Source organism: Pseudopipra pipra, chromosome 1 (assembly GCF_036250125.1).
Source record: "Pseudopipra pipra isolate bDixPip1 chromosome 1, bDixPip1.hap1, whole genome shotgun sequence".
NCBI classification, from domain to species: Eukaryota; Metazoa; Chordata; class Aves; order Passeriformes; family Pipridae; genus Pseudopipra; species Pseudopipra pipra.
In genome coordinates this window covers 97,786,336-97,810,510 of record NC_087549.1, presented here as the reverse complement: position 1 = coordinate 97,810,510, position 24,175 = coordinate 97,786,336, and the positions used below count along the sequence as shown (strand labels likewise).

Below are 24,175 nucleotides of genomic sequence, written 5' to 3'. Positions count from 1 at the left end.
AGGGAGGAATTACACCCGAGAGTGTTGAGCCCGATTACCAGCATGGGACTCACACTCTCTACCTCCCAAAAGTACGTTTACCGCCGCCTCAAAGATTTTGTCATTGAGCACGGTCACCCTTTAGATAAAAAATCGGCAAAAGCCCTCGCCAGATGGCTTGACCGCCACGGTCATCAGGTCAACGACAACACCACGTTTGACAAATGGCAAGCCATCGGATTCGAACTTTGGCGAGAGAGCGGCAGGGGTGACCGGCTCGCAAAAGAGGCGCTTATCGCCTGGAGGCTTATTCTGATGGTGCTCCAGCACCAGATGATGAATAAGAACGACAGCAGTAACACCCAAGAAGCTGTGCCCTCCAAGTCCACAGAAGAAAACAAATTCTACACAGAGAATGACACGGACAGAGACATTAAATGTACGGACACGGACACTTGCTACACAGATAAGGACACCGGGAGAGGGAAGAAGAACACCAGTCACCACACACAAGATGGCGGGAGGGACTCCGACAGCGAGTCGCAAGATGGCGGGAGGGCGAGAAGAAGGGGATCGCGACGATCGCGAAATGGCGGCGAGGAGGCGGGGCCCCGGGAAGCGCGGGAAAGATCAAGGCGGGAAAAGCGGAGGCGGGCTCTTGTAGTTCCACCCACAGCGCCGTCTCCGCCCCCGTATACGCGCGCGCGGAGCCCCTCCCCGGACACGCCTCCCTCTACCCCCTCTTCCGCCACTCCGGACTCCTCCCCAGAGCGATCCCCCTCCCGGAAGTCACGGGGTGCAGTGGGCGGGGCTAGGGCGAAAGCCAGAAGTAACATCCGGAAAGATGGCCGCGCCCATAAGGCCCGAGCCACCAGGGCCTACTCCGCCCGCCGGCACCCTTCATCGGACTATCACTGGCCACCCTATTCCCCAGATGAGCCGGACGATGCTCCGGACATCTGGAGCGAATTCCGAGAGGACGCTGCATCCGCTAAGGATGCAGAGTTTTTAAAAGCCTTTCCGGTTTATTATGACGAAGGCAAACCGCCAGAGTGGCGCCCTATCTCGTATCCGATGCTAAAAGATATCAAGAAAGCTATAGTAGAATACGGGTTGGGCGCCCCCTTTACTATCGGTTTATTAGAGTCGTTCTTCCTGGCTTATACCCTAATTCCTTTCGATATCCGGGGTGTTATGGGAGGGTTGCTTACGACAGTGCAGGCCTCAGCATTCGAAACCGAGTGGAAAAAGCGCATTGTAACCTGGGTGAACGATAAGATGGAGAGGCGAGGTATCCCCCCGCGGCAGGCAATAGACATGCTCTATGGAGAGGGCGACTACACGCGTAGAGGGGATCAAGCCAGATTGGATCCTAAATTATTAGATAAATCAAAAGAATTGGCCTTAGACGCCTTGAAGAAGGTGGCCGATGCGTACGTACCGACCCCCTCCTTCACGATGATTGACCAAGGCGTAAAAGAACCTTTCACCGATTTTATAACCAGGCTAAAAGAGGCTATTGCCAGGCAGGTCCCCACAAAAGAATGCCAAGAAATTTTATTTAAGAAATTGGTAATCGAAAAGGCAAACGAGGACTGCCAAAGAGCGCTAAAGCTCTTAAAGGATCCCACTCTATTAGAGATGATTGAGGCGTGCAAAAACATCGGGTCAAACTCCCATAAAGCACGTCTAATGGCTGCCGCGTTTTCGGGTCCCAATCACTGCTTTGAATGTGGAGATAAGGGGCACTTCAAAAAGCATTGCCCGAAGTTGTCCCAGTCAACACCCAACCTCCCAAACACGTTGTGTCGCAGATGCGGGAAGGGACGGCACTGGACCTCCAGTTGCCGGTCCCTCACTAACATCAATGGGGAGCCTCTCCCGTCGCGTCGTTCACCCCGGTTACCAAAACGAGTCACCTTTTCGTCAATGCCAGACCTCCGGTCGGGTGAGTGTGAGCCGTCGGGAAACGGGGAACTGAGCGCTCGGGGGAGCGCGATGATACCAAATGCCCCCCATGTGCGCTCCATTCTGCGCCAGTCATCGCGCCCAGCAACCCCGTAACTCGGCGGCCGCTCCCCGACCTGGTCCCAGTGGCAAAACAATGCACTCCACTCTGCTGGGTGATCCTGTCTGTCGTACACCCTTCCACCCATCTTAGCTCTTATGAGCAGTTGGCCAGGGTCATACCATCAGCCCCGGTCGACCCGGATGCCACATACCTAGTAACGTCACACTTTTCGGCAGTGGACAAGGGAATTTTAGTGGTGCCTTCTCTCCTGACTGGGCTCACAAATAATAACATCGCTGTGTGTTTGTGCGTTCATACCCCCCCCATACAGCTAGAGGAACATGCTCCCGTGGCCAAGATGATCTCCATGGAGAGCCTGCTGTGTGTGCTGTCTGAGGACGAGGAGCGGAGAAGAGGAAACAACAAAGAAGTTTTGTGGTCAACAACTGTTGAATCTTCTCGCCCTCTGCTAACCTGTCTAATTTACTGTTCGCAGCCCAGACGCCCACAGCGGGTCAAAGTGGAGGGACTCTTGGACACGGGAGCAGATGTAACCATCATTGCCTCCAAAGACTGGCCGCACGGATGGCCTGCACAGACGGCATATGTGCAAGTTAGCGGCGTGGGGGGAACGCAATACCCAGTCCGGAGTAAGGAGGTACTAACTGTCTATGGGCCGGAGGGCAGACCAGCGTCCCTCCAACCTTATATTCTTAATATTCCAATCACATTGTGGGGACGGGACGCGATGGGGCAGTGGGAGCTCTCCTTGAGAACCCTGTCACCAGAACAAAATTTTTAGGAGGGGTCACTGAAGTGAAGCAGCTCCCCAAACTGAGCTGGAAGACTGATGTGCCAGTTTGGGTTGATCAGTGGCCCCTACCCCGCAAAAAGCTGCAAATTCTCAATGATTTGGTAGATCAAGAATTGGCCAAAGGACACCTGGAGTCTTCCACCAGTCCCTGGAACACTCCAGTGTTTGTCATTCAAAAAGCCTCGGGTTCCTGGAGATTTCTTCAGGACCTGAGAAAAGTGAACGAAGTCCTAGAACCAATGGGAGCCCTCCAGCAGGGAATGCCATCACCATCCATGCTCCCTGCTGAATGGCCCCTAGTGGTCATTGACATCAAGGACTGTTTTTTCCAAATATACTTAGATTCGGCTGATTCGGCTCGATTTGCTTTTTCTGTCCCGGCAATCAACGTTTGTGAACCCCACCGCAGGTTCCAGTGGAAGGTGCTTCCCCAGGGGATGAAAAATTCCCCAACACTCTGCCAGATGTACGTGGCAGAGGCGTTGCGTCCAATTCGGCAACAACACCCACAATCAATCATCTTCCATTATATGGATGATGTTCTGATTTGTGCCAAATCTCAATTGGCTGTAGATGACACCTTAAATTCAACGATCATGGCTCTAAAAGATAACGGATTGGAAATATCCCCTGAAAAAGTTCAAAGGGAAGCACCTTGGAGGTACCTTGGACTCAAAATCACAGAGAAAACCATTCGACCTCAGGCAGTGGAAATTAACAAAAGAGTCCAAACCTTAAATGACCTCCAAAAACTACTGGGTGCGATCAATTGGATCCGACCTGTGCTGGGGATCACAACCGGAGATCTGCACCCACTGTTTGAGCTGCTTCGTGGAGACGCTGACCTGTCCTCCCCCCGCCATCTAACACCCGAGGCAGTCAGAACCTTGTCCATTGTCGAAAACAAAATAAAAGAAAGACAGTCATATAGGAGGATGGAGGGACTGCCATCCTCCTTAATAATTCTTAGAGAACAAAACCAACCGTATGGCCTTCTAGGCCAATTCACTGACAGTCAAAGAGACTTCTGTCTGTGGGAGTGGATGTTCCTCCCGCATCAATTCGGCAAGACGATCACCACCGTCTCTGAAATGATTGGAAAAATAGTATTCAAAGGCCGCACTAGATGTTTAGAGCTCAACGGTGAGGAGCCAAATTTTATTTACCTCCCGCTGACCTCTGAGCATCTAGATCAACTGCTGCAAACCTCCATAGATTTCCAAATTGCCATCGGGGGCTACCCGGGAGAAATTCGTTTACACCTCCCGGCGTGCCCATTTATCCAAAGATTAATTCAAATTCCATTAAAGTTAAAAATTGTCCAATCAGAATTACCTATAAAAGATGCTAAAACAATATTCACCGATGGCTCGGGGAGAACTGGCAATGCAGTAATGATTTGGCGCGAAAATAACAATTGGCAACAAGATATACACAAAGTAGAAGGTTCTCCCCAAATCGTGGAGCTTTCGGCAGTTGTGCGAGCCTTCCAAATTTTCAGTGGTGAGCCAATCAACATTGTTTCCGATTCGGCCTATGTTGTTGGTGTGGTCAAACGTATCGAAAATTCCTATTTAAAAGAAGTATCTAATCGGACTCTATTTAAACTCCTAACCAAATTATTGTTTTTAATCCAGAACAGGCAATTCGGCTTTTACATTGTCCACACCAGGTCACACACCGCTCTACCCGGTCCTGTGGCGGAGGGAAACCAACTTGCCGACCATCTGGCAGGTATGGTAGTTACTCCCAATTTATACCAGCAAGCTAAAATCTCCCACGAGTTCTTCCATCAGAATGCGCGATCGCTGCAAAAACAATTTGGCCTTAAATTATCTCAAGCCAGGGAAATTTTGAAAACGTGTCCTGATTGTCAGGTAATCACACCAGTCGCCCCGGAGGGAACCAACCCGAGGGGGCTCTCGGCGCTGGAAATCTGGCAATCAGACGTTACACACATCCCTGAATTTGGCAAGCTAAAATACGTGCATGTATCTATCGACACTTTTTCGAAAATGATCGTAGCCACCGCGCATGCTGGTGAGAAGAGCCGTGATGTTAAGAGACACTTTCTGTCCGCATTCGCGAGGATGGGCGTTCCAAAACAAGTAAAAACAGATAATGGACCCTCCTACGTGTCTGCGGACACGAAACGGTTCTTTGAGCAGTGGGGAGTGCACCATACCACTGGGATCCCTCACAATCCCACGGGACAGGGTATAGTGGAGCGTGCCCACCAAAATATCAAAAATTTGCTCAAAAAACAAAAGAGGGGGAGTATTGGCCTCTCCCCCCAAGAAAAACTAGACAAAATTATGTACGTTTTAAATTTTTTGAACATGCTGGAGGAACAGGAAACTCACACCGACAGAAGTCCAGCAGACCGTCACTTCGGAACGAGTGTAGTAAGTTCATCCTCCCAAAAAGCAAAGATCATGTACCGAGATCCACTGACAGAGACATGGGCGGGCCCTTTCCCCTTGATAACATGGGGGAAGGGCTACGCATGTATTTCAGGTCCCGACGGACCAAAGTGGGTCCCGGCGAGGAGGATAAAAATCCATCGCGACTGAACAACACCCGCAACATGTACTTACTGCGAGTCTTCATCATCTTCAACCTTGTCATCTCCGGACTCATCCCTCTCAGCGACACGTCACCTCTGCGAGAGTGGATGAGCCAACCGGGAGAAAATTTATGGGTAACGTTGGCCAAGGCTACTGGCACAGACACCTTGTGCCTAGCCTTGGCCAGCGCAGGAAGCCCATTTCGTACTTGCCTTGTAAGAGTCCCCATTACCCCCGCAGAATGGGACTCTTTTACGTCTCAAACTCGGAACAAAGCGGCCGGCCCACTCAATTCCCCAAATCTCGCCCAGACGATAGCAGCTCTAAATTTTATTGACATTCCTTTTCAAGAAATTGATTTGCTTGGTTCGCTCCCAACTAGCGCTTGTGTTGTTTTTCACCGTTACACCCAACCTGTTTTATTTACACCCCTTAATGTTACTGCCAATAACCCCCTCTATCGTGAATCCACTTCGCCGTGGTGCAATGGCTCCATGGTCACCACTATCCCTACGGAGCATGTTCCCAGAAATATGAAGCTCCCAAAGGGATATTTCCTATTGTGCGGGGATCGGGCATGGCCAGGTATTAGAGCCTACCCCGAGGGAGGGCCCTGCACAATAGGAAAGCTAGCCTTGTTTAACCCGGCGAAGTTTCACCTTCAAAATCAATTAGTTCTTCCAAAAACTCGAGTAAAGAAATCTCTTTCCTTTTCGATGGGAGCGCCCCTCCGATTCCCTGAGTCCAAGCCTGTTGCCCCTAAGACTAAATCTGAACCCCAAGTAATCTCCGCACCAATTCGGCTCCAAAATTCCCTCCCTGCACCACATGTGAACGTCGGAAAGCCACAGTATTGGCCCACTCCTCTGCCCTTCCCAGAGGACTGTGATTCCAACATTCACATATGGTCCAGGGTGAAGAATTTCTGGGCGTCCTTCCCTATCCCCGGGATAGGGACTGCCCATGCCCTCTCTTTGCTCACACACCTCGGCTGTTGGCTTACCAAAGAGGCGAATGCTACCACCCAAGCAATTGAGGGCTTGCTGGCGGACACCCAGAAATTGAAAGAGGTAAGTTTACAAAATCGAGCCGCCATTGATTTCCTCCTCCTGGCGCACGGTCACGGGTGCCAGGAGTTCGAGGGCATGTGTTGCATGAATTTCTCGGACCATGCCGAGTCTATCCACCAGAGTATTGACCGACTAAAAGGCCTGGTCCGAGAAATTCGTCAAGACAAGGGCGGAGGACTCGATGACCTCTTTGATTGGCTACAGTTACCAAATTTACCCGGCTGGACCCGAAAGTTTATTATATTGTGTCTCATTGCCCTTTTTGGTTTAACCTCGTTGTGTGTTGTTTTACCCTGTCTGGTTGTTTTCTTAAGAAAAACCCTAATTTCGTCTGTCACCGCCAACATCGTCGCTGCTCAAGCAAATAAAGAAGGGGGAGATGTTGGGGAACACAGGGCAGAGTGGGACGAGTTCCAAGCCTGGAGAAGGATTTATAGCCCTGAATAACATCCCTTACACTGGACATGACTCTACCTCACTGGACTTTACACTAAAATACCGGATTGGACACTACTATGGAATGGACAGTTATCCCCAGTTATTCCCCAGTTGTTGTTGTATTGTTATACTATTGTTTGTACCCCAGTTGTTGTTTTAAATTTTTATCCTCCATATTGTCTTCCTCCTTCCCTCAGAGTTTTCCCGCCTTTTTCCCCTGTTTTCCCGCTCCTCTGCCTGTGATTGGTTGGAGTTTGCCGCAGTGCAGAGGCAGCTGTTATTGGCCCTTTCCCCCAGAGACACCTAAACTCCTCCCTTTATTACCCGGTTACTCAATCCCTTTCCTTCCTGAAATGTCAATCCCTTGCTCCTCCCCAGTTCTGAATCCTCCCCTCAGACCTACCCTATTTAAGTCCCTGCTCACCTTAATAAAATTGGCATTGCCTCACGAGACCTTTGCTGTGTCTTGAACCCTTTCTGCAGTGCCCGATCCCTTTCCTATCCCCACGGGTCGTGGCACTTTGACACTGCTTTTGATGTGGAAGCAAGGCACTTGGAGGCAGTATGATAAAATACAGACAAGGCCTTTAAGGAATTTGTTTCAGAGGGCAAGGAAGAATAGCAAATGAGAATGCACTTTAGGAACAAACAGTATAAATGAGAGCACTTGCACAACAGTCTTATACTGAATGAGAGCAAGAAGTAGAATTGAACTTCCTCAATAACCTCTGAGGGGAAATGCTCAAATGATGTGGACAAATACACATTTTTTTAAGTTCACACCACGCTTTCTTTCTGTGTTTCCATGCTATTAACCGGAAAAATCTATTGCAATAGAAATAATTAATCTTATTATAGAAAATATGTGTAAAAGCTACCATGTAAAATAAATACTCCTATTCACCCAAAACATAACACAGTACAAAACCAATGACTAGTCACTTGGAAAAAGTTGTCTGTCTCCCAGCACTACTATTCTAAGACACTTATTGATTCCTTATTAACTCCTAAGAAGACTATTAAGTCTTCCTAGTGCATCCATTCTCCCAGTCTGTATAAAAGATAAATCTTCACTGTACTGCTTGGGTTTTTTTCTCTGAAACCTGACTGCAATTATGCATCACTGTCCTTGTACTAAATATTCTCTTCTTTAGTTTATTTCATGGGCAGAATCAATCCTACCTCACATTGTCATGCCTTTGAATGTAAATCTTGTGGAAAATCCTTTCAGGAGGCTTCAGGAAATCTTCCTTCATTTCCATTGCAACATTTCTGGGCAACAGACTCATCAAGAGACGTTCCTAAAAGAAAACATAAACAACATCACTTTTGTGGTATAGTGTGTGACCATTTTCAAAAGTTTTAAACTATTTAGATAGACAATCTTTTCCTAATCTAATCTGCTTCCTTAAAATTTCTGCTATATAAATAAGATGAGCCATTTCTCTCAAACTTCTGCAAACTGTGTGAATGTCTTTTTTAAAGTCTTCTGCACTAAAAAAGAAAATAAAATAAAAAAGCTACACAGAAAGAGGCAGCTTCAAGAGCAGCTAATAGTCCATATTTTTCATTAACATTACATTGCGAATAATAACAACTTACTTTATTGTTATAGCATTTATCTGTCTGGGAAAGACTCCCCAGGATTATTTGCTATGCTTTTGTGTGTCCTATTTCTTCCTGGATCTAATGAAAGTGTTACATTACAAGAAGTATGACAGCTGGTTATTAAGTAGTGAGAGTGGATGATGGATTTATTCACTCTCTAATTCAGGAGAACAGTAATAGAGGTACAGTTTTAGCGGCATCTTATCCAGTGTGGCAATGTCTGTTCCAACTAGCTCAGGAATGAAATGCATCAATACAAAACCCTAGTTAGACACACGTCTTCTTGCAATATTCACAGAGAAATTTTTTGCATGGGTCACTAACCTGCATAAAAAAGATCTCTAATGTTTTGGATCTTGTCAGTATTGACTATAAAGCCTTGTGTAGTTTTTTCCACAAAAGAATATGTGGAAAATTTGCCAGGTTCACCTGGCAAATCTGCATCTGTTGGTCTTAGGTGGTGTAAAGTATCCTTGGATACCTATTCAAGTTTTATTTTCACAAAGAAAATCCTTGCCATTTAAAATATAGTTCCAAAGACCTGTCCAAAGACAAAATGTAGTATCCATCAGACCTGCTAGTTTCAGCCATGGCAACAGTCTGAAAGAATTCACATAACCACATCCAATCTGATTCAAGAATCCCAGGTTCCAGACAACAAAGGGAAGGGCTGGAGCAAGGAAGATGTACCCTTGATGGAAGAGGATTAGGCCAGGAAGTAATTAAGCAAACTGGATAGAAGTAAGTCCATGGCCCCTGTCAGGATGCACCAGCAAGCACTGAGTGAACTGGCAGATGCCGTTCTAAGGCCATTCTTGATAGTCAACATGGTGACTGGGAGAATTGCTTGAAGACTGGAGGAAAGAAAATGTCACTTCTGTATTCAAGAAGGGCAATAAGGAGGACCCAGGGAACTACAGGCCAGTCAGTTTCACCTTGGGTACTGGAAAAGTAATGAAGGATCTCATCCTGGAGGCCAGGGTGGCTGGACCAGATGACTTCCAGAGTTCCCTCAACTATTCTGTGATTCTGTTATCTGACAATCGAGAGCGACTATAATGGCAGCTGTGAGACATCACAGAATTGCATATTTTGGCCCAACCACATCCTTCTTTTACTCACATGATATTAAATAAGTAAGGAGCTAAAATTAACACTGTGAAGAGGGTATCTGCACAGACAAAGGCTTTGTATTGCTCACATGCACGTGTTCACCAGTCAAAACCATTAAATAATACTCAAAATTTCTAATTTTACAGTTTCTTTTGGAAGAAGACACACCAAATATTTATTTCACCAAAGATTAAGTTAAACTTTACAGAACTGCCCTGATACTTACTGTAGACTAAAGTTCCTTCATAGGTTTGTGGCAGTCACATTGTCTTGAGGCTAAGGATCAAGAGTGTTTCCTACCGTTCTTATATATATACTAAGAATATTGCAAAGAATAAGATGAAATTAAATATTTGTTAACAATATATGCTTATAGCAATTTCTGATTAACCAAAGCATCTCACATTTTAGTAGAAAATGGTATTTACTATAATTTTTATTTTAATTTATTAGGTATGCTTGTATTTCTGCAACAGAATTGTATTTGGGTAACCCAAAATTTGGATTAAAATCCCAACCAAATATTTTGTCAGCAGTGGATCTTGTGAAGCTCCGTTGCCAGCTACTTGTGTCTTACAGTTGATTTACAGTTTTAAGTGAAATATAACTGGGATTTTAAAATGAGCTGACCACCTATCAGGCAACAAATAATCCATACAAGAGAGAAATTTGGACTGATGGTTAAATTCTCTGGTGCTTAAGATGGCATAAACCTGAAATGATGCTGGAATTTCATAAGTACTGTTCTGGATATGAAATTTACAATGTCTCATAAGGACTAAATATTCTCTGTCTCTTCTCCTTCAGTGAGCATATTAAACAAGATTTTTGCCATTTAAATTCCAAAACTGTTATGAAGATCAGGTTTTCAGCTTCTGTTTCCTAGAAAGTCAGACTTAATCAGACAAACAAGCAAACAAAAGTTATACCAACAGACTCTTACAGAGACTAATGCTAATGGAATATCTCTTCTATGGCCTGCAAACACAATTTCAATACAAGATGAGAATGAAAAGATCATAGATAACTTCTGCAGTGCATGGCAAATAGCATGGAATTCAGGGAAGTAATAAGAATCATTACTGTGAAAGCAACATTGCATAGCTGCAGGATGCAGCACTTGACAGATTTGAAATGCGCAGATGTCAGATGTATTAAGAGAGGCTACAAAAATGATGAATCCTATGCACGTTAGCTTGACAATTATAAGACCTGGCGGGAGCATATGAAGATCCTTAATCAAATTGTGGTGGCTTGCTTTTTTCATTAGAGATGAGGGGGAAAAAAAAAGATGGATTACTGAAAAAGAATTGTAGAGTCTTTACAAAGAGGGTTAGAAGCTTCAGACTCACCGAGCAAGGAAAGACTCAATTATGGCCTTCTCAAAGGCCAGCTGCTTCTGACCTTTCAAACCAAGAAGGGAAGCAGCATCTCGACTGTAAAGATTTGTCACTGAAGAGGAGACTGAAAAATGTGAGGAAGAACCCCACAATGGAAAGTATCGAAGCATTGAAAATAAACAAAAAACAGCTTTTAGCTCGCTGGAAAGAATATAAGAAAAATCTCTTCTATTTGGGGCAAAATCTCATTTGTCGAGCAAAGTGGTATTGTGCTTCAGGTCAGTCTAAGGAATGCTGAAGGACTTACAGTCTTGGAACAGCAAGAGTAAATTCATGTACACAAAATATAGCTGTTGGAAGTTTTGGGAAAGGGCTCCACCTGGATCTCTATTCAGCAAGTCGTACCATTGTTGTCTGATTTTTTCATTTGCTCCCGTATGGCTATCTGATTACAAAAATAATCTGAAAACCAGAATAAAATGAAAACTAGATGTGCATGGCTGCATAGTGCATTGAATGAAACAGCTGACAAAACTAAAGCAAGACTGGTCATATTTGTGCAGGCATTTATGATTGAGTGGTTGTTGCCTCTGACAGGGGCGGTTGATGAAAGAAAAAAAATAGAAAAAGTGACACAGGGAGCACTAATCAATTAGCAACAACTTTTACCAAAATAAAACAACGCTCATGCTGCAAAATTTCTTAATGGTGACAAATGATATTGTATTGAGGTAGCCTAAACATGTGACATATTCCTAAACATAGGTCTAGTAGAGACAAAAATGTTTTAACATTTTTACCTTTTGCACTGATTCACAATGTTGTTTAGGATTATTATAGCTGTTTTCTACCCAGAAAATTAAATTTTGGCCCTATGACCAACTTACACTATTTTAGGAATTTGTACTCTCTTCTTCTCCTGCTGTAAATCTTCACTCATCATTAACATGGTCTAAAGTGAACATGCTGAAAAAAAAGATTCTTTTCTGAGATTGTAATTGTCAGTAAATGATTTTGCATTCCCTGCACAAATCTCACTATGAAAAGAAAATTATAGATGAGGACCTATATTTCCCTCATTCACAATGTTTTACATTCCTAGTCCTAGTCTGGGATTTTGAATGCCAAACTGGGCTGCCTCTGCCAATTGTCTCATCCTCATTAACGAGGATTTCTGCACTATTAATGAAGACATAGCTGTTTTTGAAAAGGACACTCAATCTAGAAAAACATCCAGATTTCTTTCTCCCACAGCAATGAAGCATCACTAGAAATTAGAGAAGGAACAAGCATTCATTTTGACTCCAAGACATGTTAAAATGTGCCTACCAAGCCAATTAAGAACTGCTCAGTGCTACCTTGGCCCTAGTCAACAACGAGCATGACAAAGAGGGAAAATACACAAAAGCAGAAAAATGGATTAAAAAAAAAAAAAGCGTTCCCCATTGTTAATGGCCAAAAGACTTTATATTACTACTTGCTGTTTGGAACGTTCTCAAATCTAATTGTAAGTTCAAGCTCCTGGACTGCCACTTTCACTTTGGGTTGGACCTGAGGGAAAATTTTAGTAATTATTCAAGACTTCACTAGACTAGACAAAGACAAAGCTGACCAGACCTGGTGTTGCTGGCAGTCCTGCTTTGAGGGAGTGATTGGACTGGATGATCTTCAGAGTTCCTCTCTGACTATTGTGCACCAAGTGATATATCAGCAAAAGGATGAGGAGTGCAGGGTGTCTGCAGCCTCCTGGGAAGGCCTGAAGCCATCCTGCTAAAGATGGACAAGTGTGGCTTCTAAAATAGCAGGGGACTCAAGCACCCTCTAGCAGTTGTGCAATTTCTCTTTCCTGAGAGAGGAGCAGAAAGAAGCAAGCAGAGACTATTGAAGCAAAAAATTCCATCGTCTGCAGGCTCTATTCTGCCCCAACAGTCTCTTCAGTTTTCTTCAATTTGGACACTTCCCAGCACAACTCCCTCTCCTATCCCCATCCCTGGCTTAGACAGCCTCTCTCACAGGCACCCCAGCTCTGCTTTTGTGGGAGTCCCCAGTGCATGTTCCCAATATATTTCTTGTGCCCGTTTCCAAATGAAGATACTCATTCTCTTCCCATTTTGAAAATCATTCTCTTTCTTATTTTACTGCTTCTTCCAAATACTTATGACTTTCTCAAAGTCCTTTGAAATTTTCACCTTGATTTAGAATCATTTCATGCAGCTCCCCAAACAACACTACGCAGTTATTCCTACTGTACAAAATTATTCATTTTGACATCTGTATGGGAAATGACTGTGCTACATTTTCAAGTTCCTTCAGCAAGCTGTAAATCATTTCATGAATCCACTCTCCTTTCACCAGAAAAGAAGGCTCAAACACAGAAATAATATCTTAAATGTTCCTAGCCAGCATCCTCTCCTTTCTTCCCAACTGTGTGGTGTGCAGTTGGATGACTCCTCAAAAACTTCTACCCATAAGCTGGATACACTTGCTGTGCTTCTCCATGCTAAATTGTATTCCTGTAGTTTATCATGTGAGATATACAGAAAACAAAATGGAAATATTATTTATAGTCAATGTAGATTACTTTATCAAAAGAAACAGTTGTCATTTTTTCTGAAGTACTGAAGAGAAGCAATCAAGGGAACTGTAGCATTGCTTCAGAGCTGCAGGCTGTTATTTTTCTCTGTTTCTTTGAATCTCATTTCTCCTTTTCCTTTCATGCTACTGGATATGCATATGTCATAGGTTTATTTGTTCTAAAAAACCAAGCAGGGAATTTTTCTTTCCCTTGCATCGCTGTAAAAGAAAGATGTTGAATGGGGGAGGGCAGTTTGCCTTGGGTGATTGACCCACACAAAAGAACTAGCCAACAGATCCCCATTCCAAGCTGATGGCCCTTCGAAGACTGTGGGGAGGGGTGAGTAGTTTGGTTTTTTTACTCTCTTTGGAAACAGGAGGCACTTCACTTTTGCCCTAACTCAGGGAAAGTGTGTGTCAGAGGGGTCTGAGGTTCACTTTGTTTTTGGCCTGGTCACCTGGCTGCTTCTGGCCCCTGTTTGCCCCCGCTTTCCTGCACCCTGTTCTGCCCTCAGCCCAGACCTGCTCGGATTTCATCGGAGAGGCTTGACCCACCTCCAGAGGAACCTTTCGGGGAGAAGGTCGCTCTTTTCCTTCTCTGCACCCATGTTGGCTGCGGCTTATGTCCATTGACGAAAGCGGGAAAATCCCAGCCACAGCCAGATGCAGACAGCATGAGTTTTGTGGGGAAAGCCCCCCTTTTTTCCCCTTTTCCTCTTCCCCTTCTCGGTGTGGGGGGAGATCTCCATTTTGGCTTCTCCCGCACACCAGGGCCCCACACAGCGACTGCCAGAGCTCAACAGCGCCCCCTGCCGGCCAGCACCGAGCAACTGCAGGCTCTGCTCCTCCAGTGATCCAACTGCGCCCCCTGCTGGCCATGGTTGGAATTGTGCCAGAAAAGCAGAAAGTACGGAACTGTTTCCTTTTTGAGTGGGATTTTTTGGGTACAGGATCATTGTTTAGTTGTTTTTGGGTTCTTTTGTTGTTCTGCCAATACACATATATCCTTTAATAAAGGGCTGTTATTTTTTTTTCTTTCTCCATACTTCCTCAGTTGGAGCCTCTTAATTTCTGATTTACAATAGCTTAGAGGGAAGAGTTTGGTCTTGCTCATGACTCATCCTCCTTAGCAAAACACTTCAGTCTCATTAAACTGAGACAGCACATCTAGTGGAATTCATTTTGAGAATGAAGTTACAGTCTGGACCTGCTGAAGGGCCACATAGAGAAATGTACTGCTTTGCATGTTCTTCAATCCCATGAGAACAGGTCTGTAATGGATACAACTCTGTCTCTTTCAGTCAGCTTCATTATGTTCCTCCTGAACTCCTCCTTCCAGACAGGTGTGTTAGCACTGCTGCCCTCACCCATCAGGGAGCCTGGGCCCTAACCTGGATGGTAGAGAGCTGTGTCTCGTTGAACTTGCTCTAAATGGGACTTGGAGGTTCCCAATCTCATGCTGGGGAAAGCAGTAACTCTGGATGACTCTCCAGATCCTAGTCCTTTCTCACAGTGCCTACCACTGAGCCACATAATTCAGGAAAGACTCCATACCCATGGAATCCTGTTTTCTGCATTTTCATAGAGACTTTAAAAATGGAGAAAAAAAAATAACAAAACCAGGTTTGACATTTTTGTTTCTTGGCTGATAAAACATGAATATTTTTGTTTATTATAGTAACAGTCCAACAATGATGACAAATAGGAAAAGGAGGAGCATTTTGATCATTTACACAAGATTTTTTACAATATGAAACATGAAATCTAACCCAAGAGTTTTTGCAATCTATCACAGATCTTCTTTTGTTATTACTATACTTAAATGGAAAGTGCCATCATAATTAAAAACCTTTTCTTTCCCCAGAGAAGACAAGCATCAGACATGCATATAAAACATTAATATTACTGTTTCAAAGTCAACTCATCTATATAATTTTGAGATTCAGCTTCTACTTAGTCAGCAGAAACTCCAAAGTACATCCTAAATATTACCACCTGCTACCTAATTATACCATAATAAGCTCAATTTTGAGTAATTTTAAAAGCTTCTTCTTAGTAGGTTTACAATTTTTGTCATCCGTATGTTACACTGCACATCCATTTTAATTCCCTGTAAGGAAAAACAGAAAAATGAGAGAGAAAGGAAGCCTAGTGCAATGCATGGAAGAACAATTTTATGTAAAAATACTAGGATTCATTTAGACTTTCTGTAAGCTGAGAAACAAAGACAGAATTAGTGAACTATTGTAAATTCAACTATGCTCTGCCCTCTCTTCCAAATGAGTACATGAAAAAGCACTGCTAAAGATGGTGATCTTTCTGAAGCCACAAGGTGGCAATGTTTCAGAATGTTCCTGAGATTTCTTGAAAAATTTTATTAATCAGCAAATCATTACCATAATAATAATCATAAAAGACCACCCATATAGATGCCATCTAATGCACAGATTTTGATTAGTAAGAGGATGGCTAACAACACACAGCTATGGGAAGTAGTCAATATACTATGTATGAACTGCAAGAAGGTTTCAGAATGAATAAACCTATACCAGACCAATTTAACATATTTCCATGGTTAAGTGATTATTTTTGTTTAAATGAAAGAAAGGCAGGATGCATCAACAGAATAGTGTTTAATGAGGCATTGATAGTTTCCACATAGAACATTATTAGCTACAATGGAGGTGGTAAGGCCTTGTGAAAGAATTAGAGGAGCGTGAAGTCTTGGCTAAAACAGAGGGCAATGAACAGCATGAAAAGCAGAAGCACTGAGATGGAGAGTGGGCATAAAGAGACCTTGCTTGAATGCACAAAGTTCACAAGACATCATTCAAGAAGGAGAATGATAACAATGAGGAAAAACTCAGTAGTACATTGTACCTTTTATGTACCATCCACAAAAGCACATGAGCTAAATGAGTTGGAAACCTCTGCATGTAAAAAAGCACCAGATACCCTCAGATTGCAGAATGTCTATGAAGTATTTATGTGACACTACCCTAAAAAGAACTGGAAGATTGATAGTAGGGTAACTTGAGATCAGTTCCACAAATCTTGTTCAAACAGGAACAAGAGCTGAGAAAGGCTATGAGAATAAACAAGGAAGCTAGAAATATAAAAAGCATAGCCTGTCTTCCTAGCTATCCTCATATATATTAAATCAGAATGCTCTAGAAATACATCTAGTGAAGATTAATCACCAGAAAGGCAAGCTAACAAAGTCGACACCAGATATATACTGTAGCATCCAAACTACCATTAATCTTTTGACTTTCACCTTATATCTTTAGTATCTACTTCTTCTGAAACCTCACTGGAAATATCCAATGTATCCACATAACCATCACAGAAACTTGACAGAAAAAAGATTATACTCATCTCAGTTAATGGAAATCTTCCTACTGAACATGAACTTGAGTGATAAGCTTAATTCTCACAACCAATCAGTGCCTTTACAGTTAAGACATCTTTATTACCCTCACTATAGTGTGGGCAAGTAGCCATACAGATATAATCAGACCACTCTCTAGAGCAGATAACTTGAAACCTTCCTTACACTTGGGAGGGAAGAAGGAACAGTATTTCTGCAGTACATTGCCAGGGACAGGTATTTGTCAAGTCCAGCAGTGTTAGATTAATGTCTTTGTTTCTACCTATCACACTCCAGTAGGATTTTAATAAACAAGTTCTTTAGGGTGTATCAGTGAAGATGAAATTTTGGCACAGAACAGTCACTGAACATACTGTTCTAAATCTTTCTTTGTAGAAAGAAAATATTTTGCTCCTTGTCTTGCAGAGTCAGGAAGGCTAGGTGTCGTCTTTGAGTGAAAAAATCCTCTCATGGTAGCACTGACTATATGCATAGATATTTATTCACTAAAAGGCTTTTCTGATTCAAATAAAGAAGGGTCTTAAAAATTATCAGAAAGCACTAACCATCTTCCAGTGTCATGATCAGAGGGAACACAGGAGGCCTAGGGAGGCCTGTAGATGTTACATCTGTGAGCTCAGGTTTGCTAGAGGCTGAAGTGCTACACAGAGTCCTGTGTTCTATCATGAACAGGACTGGAACAACAATCCTGCTATTGCATCTCTTCTTCTGAAGATGCTAGGAAGATTGAATCAGAAGCAGCATCAGCTTTAACAATGATATACCCTGGAAGAGTAGACATTATCTTCACTGGCTTGCCCCGGTATACTATGTTTCCTCTACAGTTACAAGTGCACCTCTTTCCGGTCCATAGCCATATCTGGTTTGTTCCACTGATGTAACACTGAATACCTCAATTAGACAAGTATATATTCCTCATGAAGTGAAAGCCACAGAGCTCAACCTTCAGCAAGATAGACACGTTTTCTGCCCTTGCTAATTCTCCAGTCCCCAGCTAGTGCTTTTTTTTCTTGAAGAATATGCTACATGTTTCAGTTCAAGCTGGTACTGGAACTGTGGCACTCCCTGATTTTCTTCTGATCCATGAACATTCTCCTTCACCATGCTCCTCCAAAACCTAGATATCTCCACCAACTCTACACAGATACGTGGCAAATCCCCATGATCTCCTCTGGCAGCTTGCTGAGAAATGGAGCCAGCAGAGGGGAGCAGGGAGGGAAAGGCCACTGAAATTTCCAGTCTTCTTTCCTTGCTCCTAGAGCAGACACAATTTGCAGTTGAGGCTCCAGAACAGGGGAAGAATCAATGGAACATTAAGGACACAGTGCTGGGCTAGCCCTGGTACTTCACACCACTACTGCATATATACCATGCATCATACCACTGATGCAGCATATATTTAGAGTTGCAGTAGTCACTCAATATCAGTACATGCTCTTTCTTATTACAGATCTTTGCCAGTGGTGGAACAAAAGATAACATTTTCGATTGCTAGTGATAGAAAGTGAGCTCACTAGTGGGTGTAAGCAGACTAGAATTTTAAAAAAAGAACAGGAACTTGAAGTCAAAAGCAATAATTAATGTAATTAAGACATATTAAGTGGCAAGTAGTTAGCATTTCCTTTTTCAAAGACCACATATGCCTTTAATACAGCAATATGAAAGCAAATCAGAACACAAAACAGTAAAATGGAATAGATGCCAGAATCTCCAAAGACTAAGGTATAAATAATGCTTTGCTTTGGAAAATCTAGAATTTTTCTAATTTAGATTAGAAAAACCTAAAAGCTTTTACTACTTGTCCTCATTTTATCATCACAGTGCAGGAAAGTGAGCCTAACCCATTAGCAGAAAATCTCATTGCCTTCCAAACTGGAAAAACCACTAATATGCTAAGGAAGCAATGAGTGTATTCACCCACTTAAAACAGCAAGTGAGACTCGATTTAGTACATTATTTCCTTGTCAAACTGGGAAATTCCTAATCAAATATGCCTGAAGGAAAGCTAAACTTCAAATGAAATAAGTTTATATTGAAGAGGTAAAGGGGAACAAAAACCTTGGAAAGAATTTAAATTACGTGACAGACGGAAGTTCACTTTAGAATGGCAAACCCAACAAAAAACTACCTTAGAATGTATTTGTCTTGCCAGTTAATGGTATGCAGTCTAGCTCTTTTCCTTCACAGAAGGCTGACCAAAAGAAACAGGCAGAAAATCCACAAGAGTACGAGTATGCAAACAGCGTACACTTTCACACACTGGAATGAAAGTAAAGTGCCCAGCTCAGTATCCTGTGCATGGAGATAATCTGTGCTTAAGCAATAACATATCATTTATCAAACTGCACATGTGGCAAGGCCAGCTGCTGTGATGTGAACCACCTATGTGGCAAAGAGCCGGTCTGTGGTGGAACCACCCTGCACTTGAAAACTGACACACAAAAAGTTGTGTCACGTTTGTGGTAAAGCATTAGCTAGCTTTTTTTGTAGTTGACACTCTTCTAGAAGTGAAAACAATTCTGTGAACAACAATAAAAATACATACAAGAGAACTTTTCTAATGTCATTTTAAAGCTCTCTATGAATTTCTGCTGCTGAGCGAAGAACATCACAGTTCACTCCTGGGGTTGCTTTACTTCATACTGTGTCATGGTACTAAAATGCATAAAAACATTGCATTAGTGTACACACAACACTGCTCTCATGGATATTGTTTTAAATTTAGAAATTAGCCATAAGAAACTACTTTCGAATTATTTGTCTTACTGTATAACTTAAGGATTTAGTGCACTATAGCCAGTGTGCTTACCTATGACAATTTGCCCTATCAACTGTTATCCATGATGTTATCTGCTGAAAACTGCATGGTTGTGCATTTTTAATAATCTAATAATTAAAGGTTTGTGCGCTCCCGTTCATCCCTCCCCCTCCATTCTCTCCAATGGAAAATACACAATGTAAGTAGGAAAAATAAGCTGAAAATTTCCCAGGGTCAAACACTAGCATATTTAATTGACAGTTGCTTGAAAGAGAACATATTTTAAATTTTCTATTATTTATTCCAAAGCTCTTAACAGTGGAAGTATTAACAGGTTTTAGAATTATACGACCACTATTTTTAAAATTATCTATTTGTCACAGAATCACCGAATCCTTTAGGTTGGAAAAGACCTCTGAGATCATCGAGTCCAACCTTTGTCAACACCACCTTGTCAACCAGACCATGGCACCAGTTGCCACATCCAGTTGTTTCTTGAACACCTCCAGGGATGCTGACTCCACCACCTCCTTGGGCAGCCCATTCCAATGCTTGATAACTCTTTCCATAGAGAAATTATCCTGATGTCCAGCCTGAACCTCCCTTGGTGCAGCTTAAGACTGTGTCCTCTTGTCCTGTTGCCTGGGAGAAGAGACCAACTCCCATCTGGATACAATCTCCTTTCAGGTAGTTGTAGAGAGTGATAAGGTCTTCCCTGAGCCGCCTTTTCCCCAGGCTAAACAACTCCAGCTCCCTCAGCTGGTCCTCATATATCTTACTCTCTAAACCCTTCACCAGCTCCATTGTTCTTCTCTGGACCTGCTCCAGCATCTCAACATCTGTCTTGAAGTGAGAGGCCCAGAACTGGACACAGTACTTGAGGTGTGGCCTCACCAGAGCTGAGTACAGTCGATCACTGCCCTGCTCCTGCTGGCCACACTATTTCCAATACAAGCCAGGATGCCCTTGGCCTTCTTGGCCACCTGGACACACTGCTGGCTCATGTTCAGCAGCTGTTGACCAGCACCCCCGCGTCCTTTTCGACTTGGCCGCTTTCCAGCCATTCTGCCCCAAGCCTAGCACTGCATGGGGTTGTTGTGACCCAAAGTCAGGTCCTGGCACTTGGCCTTGTTGAATCTCATACCACTGGCCTTAGTACATCAATTCAGCCTGTCCAGATCCCTCTGCAGAGCCTTCCTACTCTCCAGCAGATCAACACTCCTGCACAGAAGTTTTTCTGCTCTATTCAATGTAAGTCAGCATACATTACATATAAGAGCTTAACATGGGTGACATGACTATATGATATGCATACATCTATGAGAAAAAAGCAAACTGCAACAAACAGCAGTCCAAGACATCTCATAAAAGACATTTCATTAAATGAAATGGCTCATAACCAAATTAACTGACATATTTAATGTGCTGTTTTTTACTGGCATAGAGTTAATTTTCTTCAGAGTAGCTCGTATGGGGCTCTGTTTTGGATTTGTGCTGGAAACAGCATTGATAACACAAAGATGTTTTAGTTACTGCTGAGCAGTGCTTACATGGAGCCAAAGGCTTTTCTGCCTCTCACACCACCCTGCCAGCAAGGAGGCAAGAAACTGGGAGAGGACACACCTGGGACAGCAGACCCCAACTAACCACAGGGATTTTCCATAACATATAGTGTCATGCTCAACATATAGGCTGGGGGCAAAAGGAGGAAGAGGGAGGGAACATTCAGAGTGACGGTATTTGTCTTCCCAAGTGACCGTCATGTGTAATGGAGCCGTGGTTTCCTTGGGATAGCTCAGCACCTGCCTGCCGACGGGAAGAAGTAAATTAATTCCTTGTTTTGTTTTGCTGGCGTGCAGAGCTTTTGCTTTACCTATTAAAGTGTCTTTGTCTCAAGCCATAAGTTTTCTTACCTTTATTTTTCCTATTCGCTCCCCCATCCCACCAATGGGGGGAGTGAGTGCTTAGTTGCTATCCAGCGTTAAACCACAACATTTACTAACATGAGGAAGCTTTCAGGGGATTAAATAAAGTTAAACCAAGTTGTTACTGTAGTGATCTGGTGTGTTGTTATAAATGTGGATTTTTAAAGGCTTTTATAGACTTATGGTACATTTTGCAAAATAAAGGCATGTGGCTAGACTAATATGACAATGCAGTTAAAAATATGAACTTTGTATGGTTTACAACTGTATGTTTTTTATTTTATGCTACTCACTTTATTGTACGTTTCTACACTTTGACATTTCAAGTCTAGTAGCAAGGTACCACTCTCTCTTATCATACAGTTGTGTAACCCTAAGCTTAGGTGTTGTCCTGTAGCCACTCCCAGGGAAAAGTCTCATCCTGTGTTTAGCTAGGAGTTCAGGATAGAAGGACTGAACTGCCCTTGGATGTGTCTATTACTACTGAAGATTATTGCCTGTAGGTTAAAAGGTTAGATTACAAGCCTCACTTTTACTTGGCCAAAGTTAAGTAAGAGAAATCCTGATGGTATGCCAAACAATGCAGATTCTTGCCCCAGCCACATTCAGATGATATGTTTATCCTGCATCAAAAGAAGTGCAATAGAGCTGTAAAATTAAAACACATTTATTTGTTTGCTACACCCTGCTTTTCAAGGAGTTACAAGCAATTCCTAAAGGCTTCATGCTGAAGCTGAAGCCTTCCACCTGGAGGTTTTCATTTCACCTGAGTAGCCCTCAGACTTATTTGCTCTATGAAGGCTAGACACATGCATGACTGTGGCTAGACACATGCATGACTATTGCAAGACACATGCATGACTATTGCAAGACTGGAGACTAACAGGTGCAGGTCAGTAGAAATCTTCTGGGCAATTACTGTTGTGTGGGAGGGAGAAATGCACCTTCATGACTCCTTTTACCTGAGCAAGGTGGAAGATGGATGAGGGGTGCCACATAGCAGGATGAAGGTAGTCAACAATTCATCTCTGTTCCATGTAAGGAACTAAGCAGCCAAATGTTGCAAACAAAGCAGACAAAAGGACAAGTTTCCATCTCTGCTGCTGCTACTATTTGGCTAGGAGGCACTGCTGGCCAGCCTGCATAAGTTGGCCTAAAGTCCAGTAGCTCAAACAGACAGCGTGAAATTGCAACACTCCTTATTTTCTCTTTTCCCTGATCCTAGTAAAGAACAAATAGATTTTTGAAGATGGACTTTCCTGTGTAAGATTGTGGTTTGATGACACAATAAAGCCATCTTTAAGCTTCCTTGTAACATAGAACACAGCACTAACGAGGTACCTGTCAGCTAAAATTAGTGTACCTATGTTTTCAAAAATTATACTGGCTAACTTTTGTAGAGGATCAGGTATCATTTTTCACGCTGTAATTTGTGCAAAATCAGGATCACTTTCCTGTTGCACACTAGACAATTTGACAAGAACATGCTTTTGCATCCACACATGATTCAGAAATTTTTGATGAAATTTTTGCTGCAGGGTGATTTGCTGATGCACTGAGCCAGTATGAATGGTTATGGAAACAAGGCCTGTGTTTTAATGATAAATTTCATATTTTCTTCTGCACTGTAATGAAAAAAAAGACACAAGATCCTGAGGAAAAAAAGTATGGGAAACATGAGGAGAACCTGATTATGTATTGATAAGCATGTTGTCAGGCACTCTAGAAATTACTTCTTCATAAGGCTGTGCAAATAACAAATTCCTCAGTTGGTTGCTGAATTGAAAGGATAAAAACCCCAGCAAACTGTTATCCATTACCAAAACAAAAGTCCAACATGGTTTGCTTTATTCAAACATAACATAATTTTTTCTCTTTCTTCATGAGTACTTGAAATTAAACATAACAGACAAAACCACTGGAGGTTTTCTGCAGGTGTCCTTTTACTCAGAGGTACAGGGGGAAGTACACATATACAAAATGTGTAATGTCTAGATTAAATTGTTTTGAAGGGAATCTGAACCCAGCAGGGAATTTGAACTCAAGACATACTAAGCAGCAGTTCAAAGTATTCTGCACTGAGAATCATGGTATCTTTTGTTGACATCTTTTCCCATTTCTGTGAATAGTTATTAATCAAATCTCTGACTCAGTGGTGACCCAGTTACTACATGCAACCTTAAGGACATTGCCCTAAATTGCAGAAGATACTTGGAATGCATACACATATGCATGCAGGCATTTGGACACACAATTCAGCATTGCATAAGAAAAATTTAACTAGCTGCACATGATCTGGAAGCTCTGCAGACCAACACCAAGGTGCTAGTCTGTCTCCCAGAACCACCATTACTGCAGCAGAATGGTGTTGAACAATCCACCCTCTCAGCAAAGCTGGCTAGATCAGTTGGAAGTGGCAGGCTTCTGTCTCTGAAGCTAGACACAGAGTGGCTGTCTCAGCCCAGTGCTCCTAACTCCCCTCATTTTTAGTGCTTCTTTCAGTTTCTTACAACAAATCCTGTAATAAACTTAAATTTCATGCATCATAGTGGATGACACAACTATTTAATGAAAGACTGATGCCACC

The 24,175-nt window shown here is 42.8% G+C and overlaps 1 protein-coding gene across 4 annotated transcripts in view; it reads right to left on the bottom strand.

Moving 5' to 3' along the window:
• The window catches only part of ADCY1 (adenylate cyclase 1), a 172,332-nt gene that overhangs the window by 93,063 nt on the left and 55,094 nt on the right, over positions 1 to 24,175 (bottom strand). For all 4 annotated transcript variants that reach the window (XR_010433200.1, XM_064666872.1, XM_064666863.1 and 1 more), the window contains one exon: positions 8,062 to 8,180. Coding sequence is in view for 3 of the 4 variants with exons in the window: in XM_064666872.1 (XP_064522942.1) it covers positions 8,062 to 8,180 (119 nt within the window). In the remaining variant the exon portion in view is untranslated. The remainder of the gene's footprint in view (positions 1 to 8,061; positions 8,181 to 24,175) is intronic.